The sequence below is a fragment of the Neoarius graeffei genome, chromosome 21 (genome assembly GCF_027579695.1).
Source record: "Neoarius graeffei isolate fNeoGra1 chromosome 21, fNeoGra1.pri, whole genome shotgun sequence".
In the NCBI taxonomy this organism is placed as follows: Eukaryota; Metazoa; Chordata; class Actinopteri; order Siluriformes; family Ariidae; genus Neoarius; species Neoarius graeffei.
This window is the reverse complement of record NC_083589.1, coordinates 48384912-48398638: the sequence shown is the minus strand read 5'-3', so window position 1 is coordinate 48398638 and position 13727 is coordinate 48384912. Positions and strand designations below refer to the sequence as shown.

At 40.6% G+C, this 13727-nt stretch overlaps 1 protein-coding gene across 4 annotated transcripts in view; it reads right to left on the bottom strand.

Annotated features, from left to right (window-relative positions):
* Window positions 1-1421: 1421 nt before the first annotated feature.
* arhgef39 (Rho guanine nucleotide exchange factor (GEF) 39) overlaps window positions 1422-13727 on the bottom strand; it is a 129778-nt gene continuing 117472 nt past the window's right edge. For all 4 annotated transcript variants that reach the window (XM_060903286.1, XM_060903285.1, XM_060903288.1 and 1 more), the window contains 4 exons: window positions 11172-11260; window positions 7119-7248; window positions 6881-6990; window positions 1422-2568 (listed from right to left, as the gene is read on the bottom strand). In XM_060903286.1, coding sequence (XP_060759269.1) covers window positions 2529-2568; window positions 6881-6990; window positions 7119-7248; window positions 11172-11260 — 369 coding nt within the window. In that variant the 3' untranslated portion in view covers window positions 1422-2528. The remainder of the gene's footprint in view (window positions 2569-6880; window positions 6991-7118; window positions 7249-11171; window positions 11261-13727) is intronic.

Here is a 13727-nt window from a genome sequence, read left to right as displayed (position 1 = left end):
TTAGGCCCAAAAGTTCAACTTTTGGTCTCATCTGACCAAAGCACCTTCTTCCACATGTTTGCTGTGTCCCCTACATTTCTTATGCCTGTCTTTCAACAATGGCTTTTCTTCTTGCCACTCTTCCAAAAGGGCCAGATTTGTGGAGTGTACGACTTATAGTTGTCCTGTGCACAGATTCTCCCACCTGAGCTGTGGATTTCTGCAGCTCCTCCAGAGTGATCATGGGCCTCTTGGCTGCTTCTCTGACCAGTGCTCTCCTTGCTCGCTCTGTCAGTTTAGGTGGACGGCCATGTCTTGGTAGTTTTTGCAGTTGTGCCATACTTTTTCCATTTTTGAATGATAGGACTGAACAGTGCTTCTTGAGATGTTCAGAGCTTGGGATATTTTTTTATAACCTAACCCTGCTTTAAACTTCTCCAGAACTTTATCCCTGACCTGTCTGGTGAGTTCTTTGGTCTTCATGATGCTGTTTGTTCTTCAGTGTTCTCTAACAAACCACTGAGGCCTTCACAGAACAAGTGTATTTATGCTGAGAGTAAATTACACACAGTAGGACTCTATTAACCAATTAGATGACTTCTGAAGGCAATTGATTGCACTGGATTGTATTTAGAGGTATCAGAGTACAGGGGGCTGAATACTAATGCACACCACATTTTTCAGATTTTTATTTGTTTAAAATTTTGAAGACCATTTATCATTTTCGTTTCACTTCACAATTATGTGCTACTCTGTGTTGGTCTATCACATAAAATCTCAATAAAAAAACTTAAGTTGTGTGGTTGTAAGGTGGGAAAATTTGAAAAAGTTCAAGGGGTATGAATACTTTTTGCAAGGCACTGTATGTCTGAGGACCCGCCAGATCTACTCCTTTACCTTATAAAGACCATTAACAAAAGGCTTGACTAAACAGATATGTTTTCAGCCTAGACTTAAATGCTGAGACTGTGTCCGATTCTCGAACACTACTTGGAAGGCTGTTCCATAACTGTGGGACAGTTTATACTGGGAGTTGCAGTCGTAATTTGAGTATGCAGGTCCAGCATTGGTCTATATAGCCACCAGAAATCGTGTTGCCAACGACAACCTAACTACTGGATCCAAGGAATCAGCCATCATCATCATGATGTAGTGTCAGGGCCTATGAGCTTGGGGTTACTTTCCATGTAAACTTTTCATATATTCCCCTCAGATCCGTGTGGGTTTCCTTCAGATTGTCTGGTTTCCTCCAACCTCCCAAAAACATACGTGGACCAGAATGTGAATGTGTGCATTTTGTCTGGTTTATTCCCACCTTGTGCCCAGTGCTCCCAGGATAAGCTCTGAATCTACCAGGACCATGACTCGGATAAAGCTCAAGTTGAATGAATGATTAAAGAAAAAAAAAGGTATGAATTGAAACAAAGGACCTCATTATTGATTTCCCCCCCCAAGTTGGGTTTTATTGTTTGCTGAAAAATGGCCAGAGAGTTTAGAATGAAGTCTAAACAAGCCTTCACATTACAAATATTTCAGCATTGTGTGTACACAGTTGTGTGATTACACTGACCACAAGAGGGCGCTTTTGGATATGTAATGCACCACAAGGCATCAGGCAGTTCTCCCAACATTCTCAGGTTTGTAGGGTCTAATAAAGCAATATAAATGATTAGATGAGAGAATACAGATCATAATCAATAATATAAACGTGTCCAAAATTTATCTGTGACCAATTTGAATATGACAATGATTTTTTTTGATTAGTCCAGTGTTTGGATGAGGTCCGATTACCTGATCAAACCTACCTCATAAAATGATCTGAAAGTCAAAAAAAATTTTATACAGTCTCTAATGACAAACTTATAAACTGCAACTTAAAACCAAGTCGCCATAAAGACAAGTAGGGATTTGATTAACAGTTTTCAGTAACATTAACACACCTGATTAAAAGAGAGTGTTATAAAGACAACATATTATAAGCATTATTAGTAACGTAACACAATGGAAAATGGCTTGGTTGCTTGCAGATTGAGCGCCGATTACAATACTATATAATAAATCGCAATCAGTATATCCGGTCCATAAAACAATCAGTAGTAAAATCCCTTCATGTACCTCTTTATATTGCATCGTCATCTTTCTTCCCAGTGATCAGAATACATGATGTTTTGGTGTGATAAATAATCGTAGGAGTGTAGATTATGAGTAGCTATATGATACACAAGATACGATACATATAAAAGCAATACTTCGTAATGTGTTCAGAAGTTAAAAATTTGTTGCCCCTAGCATATTCAGTTGACAGTGGTATGCAGGATGGACCACACAACATCAAAGGCAAATAAAACACATTTGTAAAGAAGGAACACAGTCTACATTTGTTCTTTGGCATATAGGAGTAGAAAAACAAAAAACATTTCCTAAAATCACATGCTCGAGTATGAACCGACAGAATTCTTTCAGTACATAATGTGGATTCGACCAGAGTCCCAGTCACAGATTCCACCGGTTCTCTCAGTCACAGTCAAGAATTCAGCATCTGTATCGCCTTACAGAATGACGCAGCTCGAGCCGGACGATTCCTGGGATCTGTTTGAGAAAAATGTACGTGATTACACTTCCAGAAACTTCATAATAGCGAATAAAATGATCACAATGTTGAAATAAGAGTGACTCACTCCCCCCAAAAACCTCTCAAGTAGCCCCTTAAATCACAAGTGCTTCATAAAATTCTTTTCAGGCACGCACTAATCCTTCATTTCTGATATGATACTAATATCCGAGCTCTGAGTCACGACCTTTTCCCCCCCATTGCTTCGTTTCAGCTAACGACAAGCACAAGATGGAAAATAATGATCTTAAGGAAGCTGCTTGAGTTTTGCATAAAAAGATGATTCACAAGTCATTAAGTCTGAGCTGATAATTCAGCACGAGTCTAATACTACACTCAACTGAACTGAAATTACAGGTATCAAATAAAAATTAATACATTTTATCTTCAATGCTATTTGATCAATATTTATAGGATTAATTTACCAAATATAAAATAAAAATACAGACCTGTAAACAATCCTGTTAATTTATATATATATATATATATATATATATATATATATATATATATATATATATATAATTTTTTTGTAAATCTACATTTTAAAAATGCAGGGTATCTGGTTTGAAAAAGTCAGAAATAAAATAAAACTGATAACGATAAAGAAATATGAAGGTTCATACAATATTTGCCTATTGTATCTAATATTTAAATATTTTGATTATATATGAATGAAAACATCTGTACTACCATCATATCGATATAATATTGAAGAAAAAATATATTTCAGTATTATAACAAATACATGCTGTAATTTTATGTTGCAATTTTGTACTGAATCTTTTAAATTGTAAGAAACGGATACCTATTTAAAATTTACAAAAAATAAACTGGCACTGACGGAGGTTTCCTGATGGTGCATCATAGGAATATCATCAAGTACCATGATTTGGGTGGGTTTTTTTTTGTGTGTGTGTCCCCCCTCCCCTAGTTGTGTGTAATATTTTACACTAGAAGGAAAGAGTCCCTGACGATGAAAAGTTTGACATCGAACCCAGTGAGTGCTTGAAATGTTTCCTAAACAGATGCCATGTCAGATGCACAAAAGGAAAAGGCGAAGGAAAAAAATAAAATAAAATTTATTATAAATTTATATATGGCCCAAATAATTAAGGTTCTGCAGCTGACATTTTAAAACAGGTCTGACATTAAATCCTAAAGACTCACAGGGAAGTGTTAATGTGGTGTAATTTGAGATGGCACTTTTTCTATCCTGATAAAAATACCAAACACTTCAATACCAGTTAATATTGAATTTTTTTTCTTGAAAGACTAGCAAGCTTTAGAATCATTTTTAAAAGCTTATGCACTTAAACAGCTAAAAACTTAAACAAAAAAAGTCCACTACAGCTTTTATGTAAACTGTTTCCAGTTAAAAAAAAAATCCAATTCCAATCTTTTCCATTCGTTCCAGGATCGGATCAAATTCACTTCTTATTCATTTCCACCATTTTTTGCTGGTATCCCAAGTATCAGATCCGTACTACCTCTAGGTGTCATTGTGCATTTTCAGAGCCTAATCTAGGAATTTGAAAATAGGGGACAGATCCCTCACTAGTTGTAGAAACAGGGGACAGAAAATATTAACATGGGTAAAAATATCCCTCATTTGTTCCAGTTAGTGGGGACAGAAAAATAAGTAATACAATGGTAGATATTTTCAAGAGTACATCTATAAACAGAACAGTTTTATTAATCTTTACTTTTAGAATATCATTAACATAATACTAAATTGAACTTTCAACAAGAAAAATTAAACAAATTACTCAAAAAAAAAAACCTAGCAATCATGTAGAATGTGTAAGATTACCAGGACTACAAAAATGCAGAAAAATAGGCTTTACTTATCCAAATGCACCTGTTGGTTCAAAAGTTAAAGTGCAGAGAACCTCACAGCACAACATGAAGTTACCTTAAAATATAAATGCCTCAGCTTTCATGCAAGAAAAAAAAAAACTATTAATACTAGTACTGTGTGCAGGCAGTCTCTCCTGAAGACTAAATTAAACAATAATTATAAACTAATAAAATAAATGGCTCAGGCTTCATAGAAGAAAAAAAAAAACAATTTGAACAGAATCTCACAGTATGATGCTGAAGCTGCCGAAACAATGGAAAATAAAATACCATTTTGGCAAAAATGTTGGCATCCATTAATTTCTTGTATTAAGGCAAGGCAAGTTTATTTGTATAGCGCATTTCGTACACACAGGCAATTCAATGTGCTTCACAAAAAATAAAAGCATAAGAACAGTAACAAAGAATTAAAGTAAAAGTGAAATCATTAAAATCCAAAATTAAAAATAAATTAAAGAATTAAAGTAAAATCATTAAAATCAAAATTAAAAGAAATTATGTTAAAGGAAATTAATTACACTTTAGGTAAAAATTAATCAAGTGAAAGCATCTGAAAACAGCTTTGTCTTGAGCCTGGATTTAAAACTAACAACAGTAGGAGCATTTTTGAGATCATCTGGAAGTTGGTTCCAAAGCTTAGCAGCATAGCAACTAAAGGCTGCTTCACCACACTTCGTTTTGACAGCTGGTATTACTAGCAAGTTTTTCTCCTGTGATCTTAAGCTAGCCGCACACTACGGCGATCCACGCGGTACCGAACCAACCCATTTCAGAGCCGACTCCCGACAGGGCACGCACATATCCCCCGACTGTTGATGAGTGCAGTCGCGATTGAAGCGACACGTGACAATAGCTTTGTGATTGGCTATTGGATATAGTTACTGTTAAATCCAACACTTGAAGATGCTACAGGCTGAATTACAAGTGACACAACACGGAATATGTAGCGCACTATCTAGGCTGCATGAGCTATTATTCCCAACCTTAAATAGTGCACTTATATAGGGGAGTTAAAGCGATTTGGAATTCAGCCACACAACTTGAGCAGAGTGGCTTTCCAGCCCACTGTGTCTATGGATAAAGCTTCAGTCTATGGAATTACAGTATATACCTGCATTAGGTGCTACCAACACGTATTTCTCGCGCTAGAAATTGTGTTTAATGTCACGTGTTATATGCGAAAGATATGATTGGCTACTGCTAGCGACTCTCGCCGATCAGTCTGGCTCCCGATTAGTTTTTCGAATCGGCTGCGAGATGAGTCGGTACCATCGAAAACTAGTCTTTACGCCTGACTCGCGACTTCAGTTGGCTCGGCACGCTGAAAATCGGCGTAGTGTGCGGCTAGCTTTAGAGACCTAGTTGGTGCATATAATTGAAACATATCCAGTAGGTAGCTGGGTCCCATCCCATTTAATGTTTTAAATAGAAGTAATACCTTAAAGTCAGTTCTATAGCTCACTGGGAGCCAGTGCAGAGACCTTAGGATTGGAGTGATATGGACTACCCTTTTTAAGTAAAAAAAAAAAATAAATAAATAAAGTGCACACAGTGCTTCACTGTAAACATAACACACTTTCAGTAACAGAATTTAAGCCTACGTATATAAACACTGACTCGCATATCATGCAATGTTGCCAGATACTGCTGACGTTTTCCAGCCTAAATATGTTCAAAACCCGCCAAAATGCACTTAAAACCGCCCAATCTGGCAACACTGCTTCTCTTGAACGTATACACGGAAGTAAGGCGGAAGGTAGTTTGTCGACGTCACCGCAAGACGACGCCAACGATTGGCCAAATTTGCGGGAAAGTTGCGGTGATTGGATAGAATTGCAACACCGCCCTGAATTCACGAGGATTGGTTGAATTTGCGTTGATGTTGCAAATCGCGAAATCCTGGAGGGTCTGAATGTTATGTTTGGATGAGACAGAACGATATGCCATGTGCTTTTGGGTATTTTTAAAACACTTCACACGATTGGTTGAGATACACTGTCTTCCAGTTCAGTGACCAATGATATAATAGTTCACAAAACTGTTTTACCCGCTAAATAAACCATTCGGAATACTTCGGTCCTTTCCGATATTTTCCGATTGGTGTGTAAACAACGCTATATTTACCGCAGTGCTTGCTAGCGGGTGCTTACAAATTGATATGCACAAGATTCAGTAAAACGCGACTACTACTTATAAATGCGCGACAAAATGAATAGATACACGATATCACTCTCGCGCCCAAAAAGTGGATGTGCGACAGACAGATAAAAAAACGCGCATTATCGCGTGTTACGTGCCCTAGATTAGGCTCTGCATTTTGTGTGTTTGTAAGGCTGTATAACTGGGGGGAGGGGGGAAGAAAAACCAGTTAAAAAACAAAAACCCTAAATCCAAAGTCTCGCGTCATTCTTTGGGGATGTGAATGTGTACCTTCCGGTAGGAACCTCAGAGAGTTTTATCTTTTTGGATGCGCTGCCTGCACTCTCTCCAGCTGGAGGTCGAAAGTTGCTCATGCCGCTCTCAGTCTTCTGTTCACTTGCCTGCACAAACACAAACACACTCTCAAAATCTCTACGGAGGGAAACAGAGCATCAGCTGAATAATTCACCCCTTCAGTTTATTTTTCTTTGCTGTGAAGTGTGTGCGCGCAATGGTGTGAGTCTCTGACCATAGCCCTCTTCCTGCTGTGTATCTGGGACGAGGTCGGTGTACTGTGCTGGCTGTGTGTGGCTGCGCGGAGCGGCGGTCGGAGGAGGTCCTCTCTCCTGTGCACTACTGTGTTCTTCCTTTTCAGCTTTCTGCCAGGGCACACACGCAGACATGCAGCAGAGTGCAAACAATTTAAGCCAGTATATAACATCAAAAGATGATTCAATCAGCTAAACACATTTCTGATACAAAATGTGAGCTCTTCGGTTGAATGTTTGCTTACAATCGGTTTGCGTGGACATGCGTGCGTGTTGACTCGAGTTTACTATCCAATAGAGATCTTGCAGTCACGTGACCGGAAAGTACACAGCCGCCATCTTGTCGGACTACACGGCTCATTTTTCTAATGAACAGATAACTAGATATATGTCTAAAATAAACTATCTACAGATTAGTGACCCTTATGGCTTACCGGACGGAGTTTTTATGGCCGGATTTTGAACTGCCAGCGGAATACCCAGACGTGTATAATTACCTCATTAACTTTCCCTCGCTGTTCAGTGGTGAAGCACTGCATGCTTATAAATCTCTGGACAGTTATCTTTACAGAAATTCAGGATTTGTCAGCGACTCAGATGTGGCATCTTGTAAACAAGAATCCTCATTGGATGGGTAAGTCACTTAAGTATTGAGTATAGCACTGACCAGCCGATTATAGAATAGAATAAGGTAATTCCAGCTGTAATTCCAAATCGTCCGTCTTGTTTACCATGGATCTGGCGTTGGAGAGGTAGAGGCTTGGCAGTGGAGGTTTGAGTGGCTGTTTTCTGAGCTTAGTCAACAGGCCGGCTCTGCAGCCTCGCTTTTGCTTCCGCTCCCGACGCCGCCTCCTTCGCTTTGCTTCCGATAACAATCCACGGAGACCCCGCTGGTCTCACTATCTTGTCTGGAATGTTGCGCATGCGATGGAAATCGCTACAAACCGTCATTTTCTACTGGAAACCAATGTCCAGTAAGTCCATACGGTTGTAGTGGATATTGAAGTCCGGTACAGACGAACAACACGCAAAAATACACACAAAAAACGTGCACAGGTAGGGAGAGCTTGTAGCCGCAGCCGTTGTAGTAGAATTGTATATAGTAGGGTTTTCCAGAAGAAAAGGTAGAAGTAAAAGCAGAAGTAGAAGGCGGAAATATGGCGTTTGACCGACAAGATGGCGTCTGTCACAATCTGGATCGGCTGTGACGTCACATGCAAGTGCTCCATACCAACCCTTTAAAACTACTCTTAGGAATAACGCACAAAAGCCTATCCCAATTTCAAGACTAGATTTCATTTCACTGCTACAAAAGATTATCAAACACTCAGTGACAAATATCTACGAATGCTAGAAAGATCACATTTCTCCAGCACAAGCAATAAAACTAAACACGATTCTGATAACAGCAGAAATCTGATAGTTGCACATGACAGCAAAACACTGCATTTATATTACTGTTAAATCACAGGGATTTGGATTCTAAAAGCCAGCAATGCGACAGACCAGAGAAATCAGCAGTTTAATACGCATGTATACATATTTTTCCCCTTTCGGTTTTACAGCTAAGAATGAAATCAAATTCCGTGCAAAATGACAAAATCCTTTGGCAATTTAAAGTCACACTAAACAGTCTAAAAGAAATTCATTTGAGTGTAAAGTTTTGCTGCACTCTTAAGAAACTGGGAAGATAAAAACCTCAAGGAAAATCACTTCAGCCCTCTGCCAAATGGTCCCTCAATGCCTCCTTTATGCTCTCAATAAAACCTGCCCAATATAAAAATCAGATAAATCTATATCCATAAAGCTGCCTTGTGACTTACCATGTTAAAAGCGCTATATAAATAAAAATAAATGCTTTTAAATGTAAGGCCATGATATGCAATTTAAGATGCAGCGCATGAAAACAATGACGGAGTAAAGTTTTTAAACAAAATCCATCAGAGAATGCGTCACAGAGGGAAATGTGTCCGAAAATATAGATAACGTGGAAACGTGCCAGACGGAGATGTTTCGGCTCCGGACTTCCCTCTACTAAATACTGCCTTTAAAGGAGAACTGAAGGCAAAGTTTATCATCATCAAAATTCTATTTCTCATTTTATTAAATATAGGAATGCATTTTTGATCGCTATTTTGTCACTGCTATAGCAAGTTATGAGTGTTTGAAATATGTTCTGTAATATATCAGTCCATATGTCAAAGCAGGGTGGCACGGTGGTGTAGTGGTTAGCGCTGTCGCCTCACAGCAAGAAGGTCCGGATTCGAGCCCCGTGGCTGGCGAGGGCCTTTCTGTGTGGAGTTTGCATGTTCTCCCCGTGTCCGCGTGGGTTTCCTCCGGGTGCTCCGGTTTCCCCTACAGTCCAAAGACATGCAGGTTAGGTTAACTGGTGACTCTAAATTGACCGTAGGTGTGAATGTGAATGGTTGTCTGTGTCTATGTGTCAGCCCTGTGATGACCTGGCGACTTGTCCAGGGTGTACCCCGCCTTTCGCCCGTAGTGAGCTGGGATAGGCTCCAGCTTGCCTGCGACCCTGTAGGACAGGATAAAGCGGCTACAGTAATGAGATGAGATGTCAAAGCGATGGCCGTAAACGAGATTCGTTGAGATCTGTGCGAGACATCGTAGGACGGAAGTAAAACGTACAGCTGAAATCAAAGTGACCGACGTCTGCCAAAGCCATCAAAAGACTTTCGAATGCTGACGTAATCAAGCCGGAAGTTTTGTTTGTTTTGATAGCAAATCAGGAAAGTTTGAAAAAAGTAGGCAGTAATCGTCGTTTAAACTCGTTTTTGTGCAATATTTCGTTTGGAAAACAGTTTTCAAAATGGCGGCGCCGACACTTCACATTTCGAAGTCTCGCACAAGTCTCGTGAAGATCGCGCGGATAAGTGACGTCTGCCATGGACCAAACGAACTAAATTCAACACGGCTAAAAACCGAACAGGCCGATAAGTATAATATTTAATTGCAATTAGTTGCCAATATGAGTCACGATATACGGTTACTAAAACCGAAAACGTAATTGAATAACACGTTAATTAAGAAATAAAGCAAGTTTAAAAATGACTTCAGCTCTCATTTAACACACCAGGTGTACAACAGGTATATAAGATAATGAGCTTGTGTGCTGTATCTGCTGCACTGTAGCACACACTTGTCGAGTATAACCCCAGCCACAGGGGGCGCTTGTGAGCACTATTTTCACAAAGAATTTGAGGATGCGATGGGCACAGGAAAGTGTACAATTTTGCAGGTGTTCTAGAGTCATAAAATAAAAGGGCACATTATTATTATTATTATTATTATGCGGGTATTTGTCATTTGATATTAAACTGATTCGTCAGGGAACGGGAGTGTGCGTTTCTGTTGTCTATTGACAAACAGGACACATCCATCAATATATGATTCAATGCAGGGAGAAGGAAGGGGGGGGACCACCCTCACATTATTCTTAAAAAGTTTTGGGTGACTTACTGGTTTAATCGTAGGTTGAATTTTAACAACTATTTGTTCTCTCTCCCTCTCAAGCAGCACAGAAATCAAAAAGCGCTCACTTGACTACATCAACAGGTCATTTGCTTTATCTTTCCATTTCTCACAAACAAACACACCTTTTCCTCCTCCTGTGGCTCGCCTCTGACCTCGGCCACCACAACCTGTCCAGCTCGGTGGCTAATTACACTCCCTTGAGCTTGTGCTATGGGCAGAGGGCCAGCAGTGAGAAGGCTCCTCACTGTGAGGCCTCTGTGCACCGCCATCACTCTGACAGGCCTATCAACTAATTAGCCTAGCCATGAGAGTCAGGTCTTTTCCCCTGTGAGGAGCACGCCCTGATGCTAACCTCTTTGTGCCCCCACGTCCTCTGAAAGTAGACAAGGTTGATGCTAAACTAGCCGTGACTTGCCTTTACTATAGGTTGGAGATCTGGAGGAGGAGAGAGAGAGAGAGAGAGAGAGAGAGAGAGAGGAGCCCTAAGGTTCACAATTAAGTTAGTCTTACAGTGTGAAGATATGGATGAAACTAGCGCATACCCGATGGCCAGGCAAAGGCTGCGGTACCAATCGTTAATGTCCTCCTGATCACTGGACATGAGGAGCAGCTTGGCTCTGGAAAAGGTCAACTGCAAGAGATGAGGGAAGACAGAAATCATGAAAGAAAGAGGATGAGCAATATTTTATTGTTGAATTCTCTGGTATTAATTTTGCATTTTAATTTAATTTTCGGCGGCACGGTGATGTAGTGGTTAGCGCTGTCGCCTCACAGCAAGAAGGTCCGGGTTCGAGCCCCGGGGCCGGCGAGGGCCTTTCTGTGTGGAGTTTGTATGTTCTCCCCGTGTCCGCGTGGGTTTCCTCCGGGTGCTCCGGTTTCCCCCACAGTCCAAAGACATGCAGGTTAGGTTAACTGGTGACTCTAAATTGACCGTAGGTGTGAATGTGAGTGTGAATGGTTGTCTGTGTCTATGTGTCAGCCCTGTGATGACCTGGCGACTTGTCCAGGGTGTACCCCGCCTTTCGCCCGTAGTCAGCTGGGATAGGCTCCAGCTTGCCTGCGACCCTGTAGAACAGGATAAAGCGGCTAGAGATAATGAGATGAGATGAATTTAATTTTCAAAATCACAGAGAAGCCAACATACAAGTAATAATGAAAACACACACACACACACACGAAAACATTCATCTAAATATTTGTTTATGGAAGGAGTCAACACTGTCAGCAGTTTATAATGAACTAAGTTTTCTGGCTCCAGGAAAACTTTCAAAACAGAGGACTTTGGAATAATAATTTGTATTATTATTATGAAGAAGAAGAAAAAAAAAAGGCAGGCTGGTGAGTGAACGCTTGTTCATGTCCTGTCGTAAGTGATAACGGAAATACCTTTTTTCAGGGCTGTTACACAACATTAAATCTAACTACGAAAAGCATGATGCGTCATTTGTTAATCAATTTTAAAGAGCAATTATTGGTATAAAAAGAGTAAAACGTTGCTGTTACAGGAACGTAACCAATCTCAGGGTGGTAACGGTACTGTGAACTCATGTCAGGCTGCATCACACAACACCGCTGATTGATTATTTGCCTGTAACAGAATACCTGGTCACGTTTTATTCCTTACATACTCAAGCACAGGTCAGTAAAAAAGTCTTTTCTTCTCATGTCCCAGCTCGTTAGGAAGCTGGGGTTAGAGTGCAAAAGTGCAGGGTCAGCCATGATACTGCACCCCTAGGGAAGAGCAGGTTAAGGGCCTTGTTCAAGAGCTCAACTGTGGCAGTTTGGCGGTGTTCATAGCTTTCAGAACCATAACCACCGGGCCACCACTGCTCAGACCGAAAGAACCGAGAGAAGGCTATTCTGTGACAAAGATGTGCTGGTGACCGTTCTCTAGAAGCTACAGGAGCGTATAACACTTTGTGCTCACTAGAGGGCAGCCCTGAACCACTAACGCCTAGAACTTTCCAACACTACCTAGTGGCAAATGAAGATTGTTTACACGACCAATATTAGCCATGGTCCTCACAGAAATGAAGGGACATTAATTACCGAAAGTAATAGCAAGGGCAAGACAACATCTGTGGCCTTCTGCGCATTGCACGTCTCCTGCAAGAACCAAGCCGAGCCTCATGAATCCACCTTCGACCACGATGATCGTTCACGTACATGCCAGGATGTCAACTCACAAAGCAGGCCATCAACTAGAGAATAAAACAGCTGGAGGAAAACCAAGAGAGACACCTGTCGACCAAAGATGCACATTCGATGCTAATTTGGCGGCCCCCTGCACTTGAGAAGTTAGTTCGGCGTCTCTCTTTTCCTCCTGCTATCAGCCGGCTCATCCTCCAAGTCAACAGTAATTACTATCACTCATCCATGCTGAGGAGACTTTAGCGAGAGATTAGGCATGTCAACCAACACAATGGGTGCTGTCCAAGACCAAACAAAAGGCACGGGCTTTATCCTTGAATAATTACAAACCGGAACCCATTAGAGTGGATTATAATTGGGGGCCTGGAAAATATTAAATGACCTTTCACATTTACCTGGGGCCATTGGAACAGAGGAAACAGCGGCGGTTACCGGCGGCATATCAATAATCGGCTCTAATCTTTATTACAGCCAGGAACAGAATCATAACGATGAGAAGACAGGGAAGCAAAGGATAGTTGGGGGAAAAAAAAAAAAATAACGGCACCCTCGTTAAATCTGGTGGAGGATACATCTTATTATATATTAAATAGATTAAGATTCTAAATGTACTCATCAAAAGTGTTATCTAATTACAGAGTTCAGTGAGCAAGGCACAAGCTGGTGTGAAGTGCCATTTATATCAGGCGGCCACCGCATGGGGGACGGGAGGCTTGATTTATGCACACGTAGCTCCTGCTTCTATTGCGACGTGGTAATTAGGGATTTGTCACACAATCTGACCCTCTTAGGTAAGAATGACTATGTATAATGGGAACAGCGGAGCACGAACGCTATATTCACAGCGCACATAATTTTGCTTGATTATTTATACATCAAAGAGATTCTGTCATGGATGCAGAATAATATTCAACAGGAGAAGAGGGAGACGACGATAGAACTGAAAG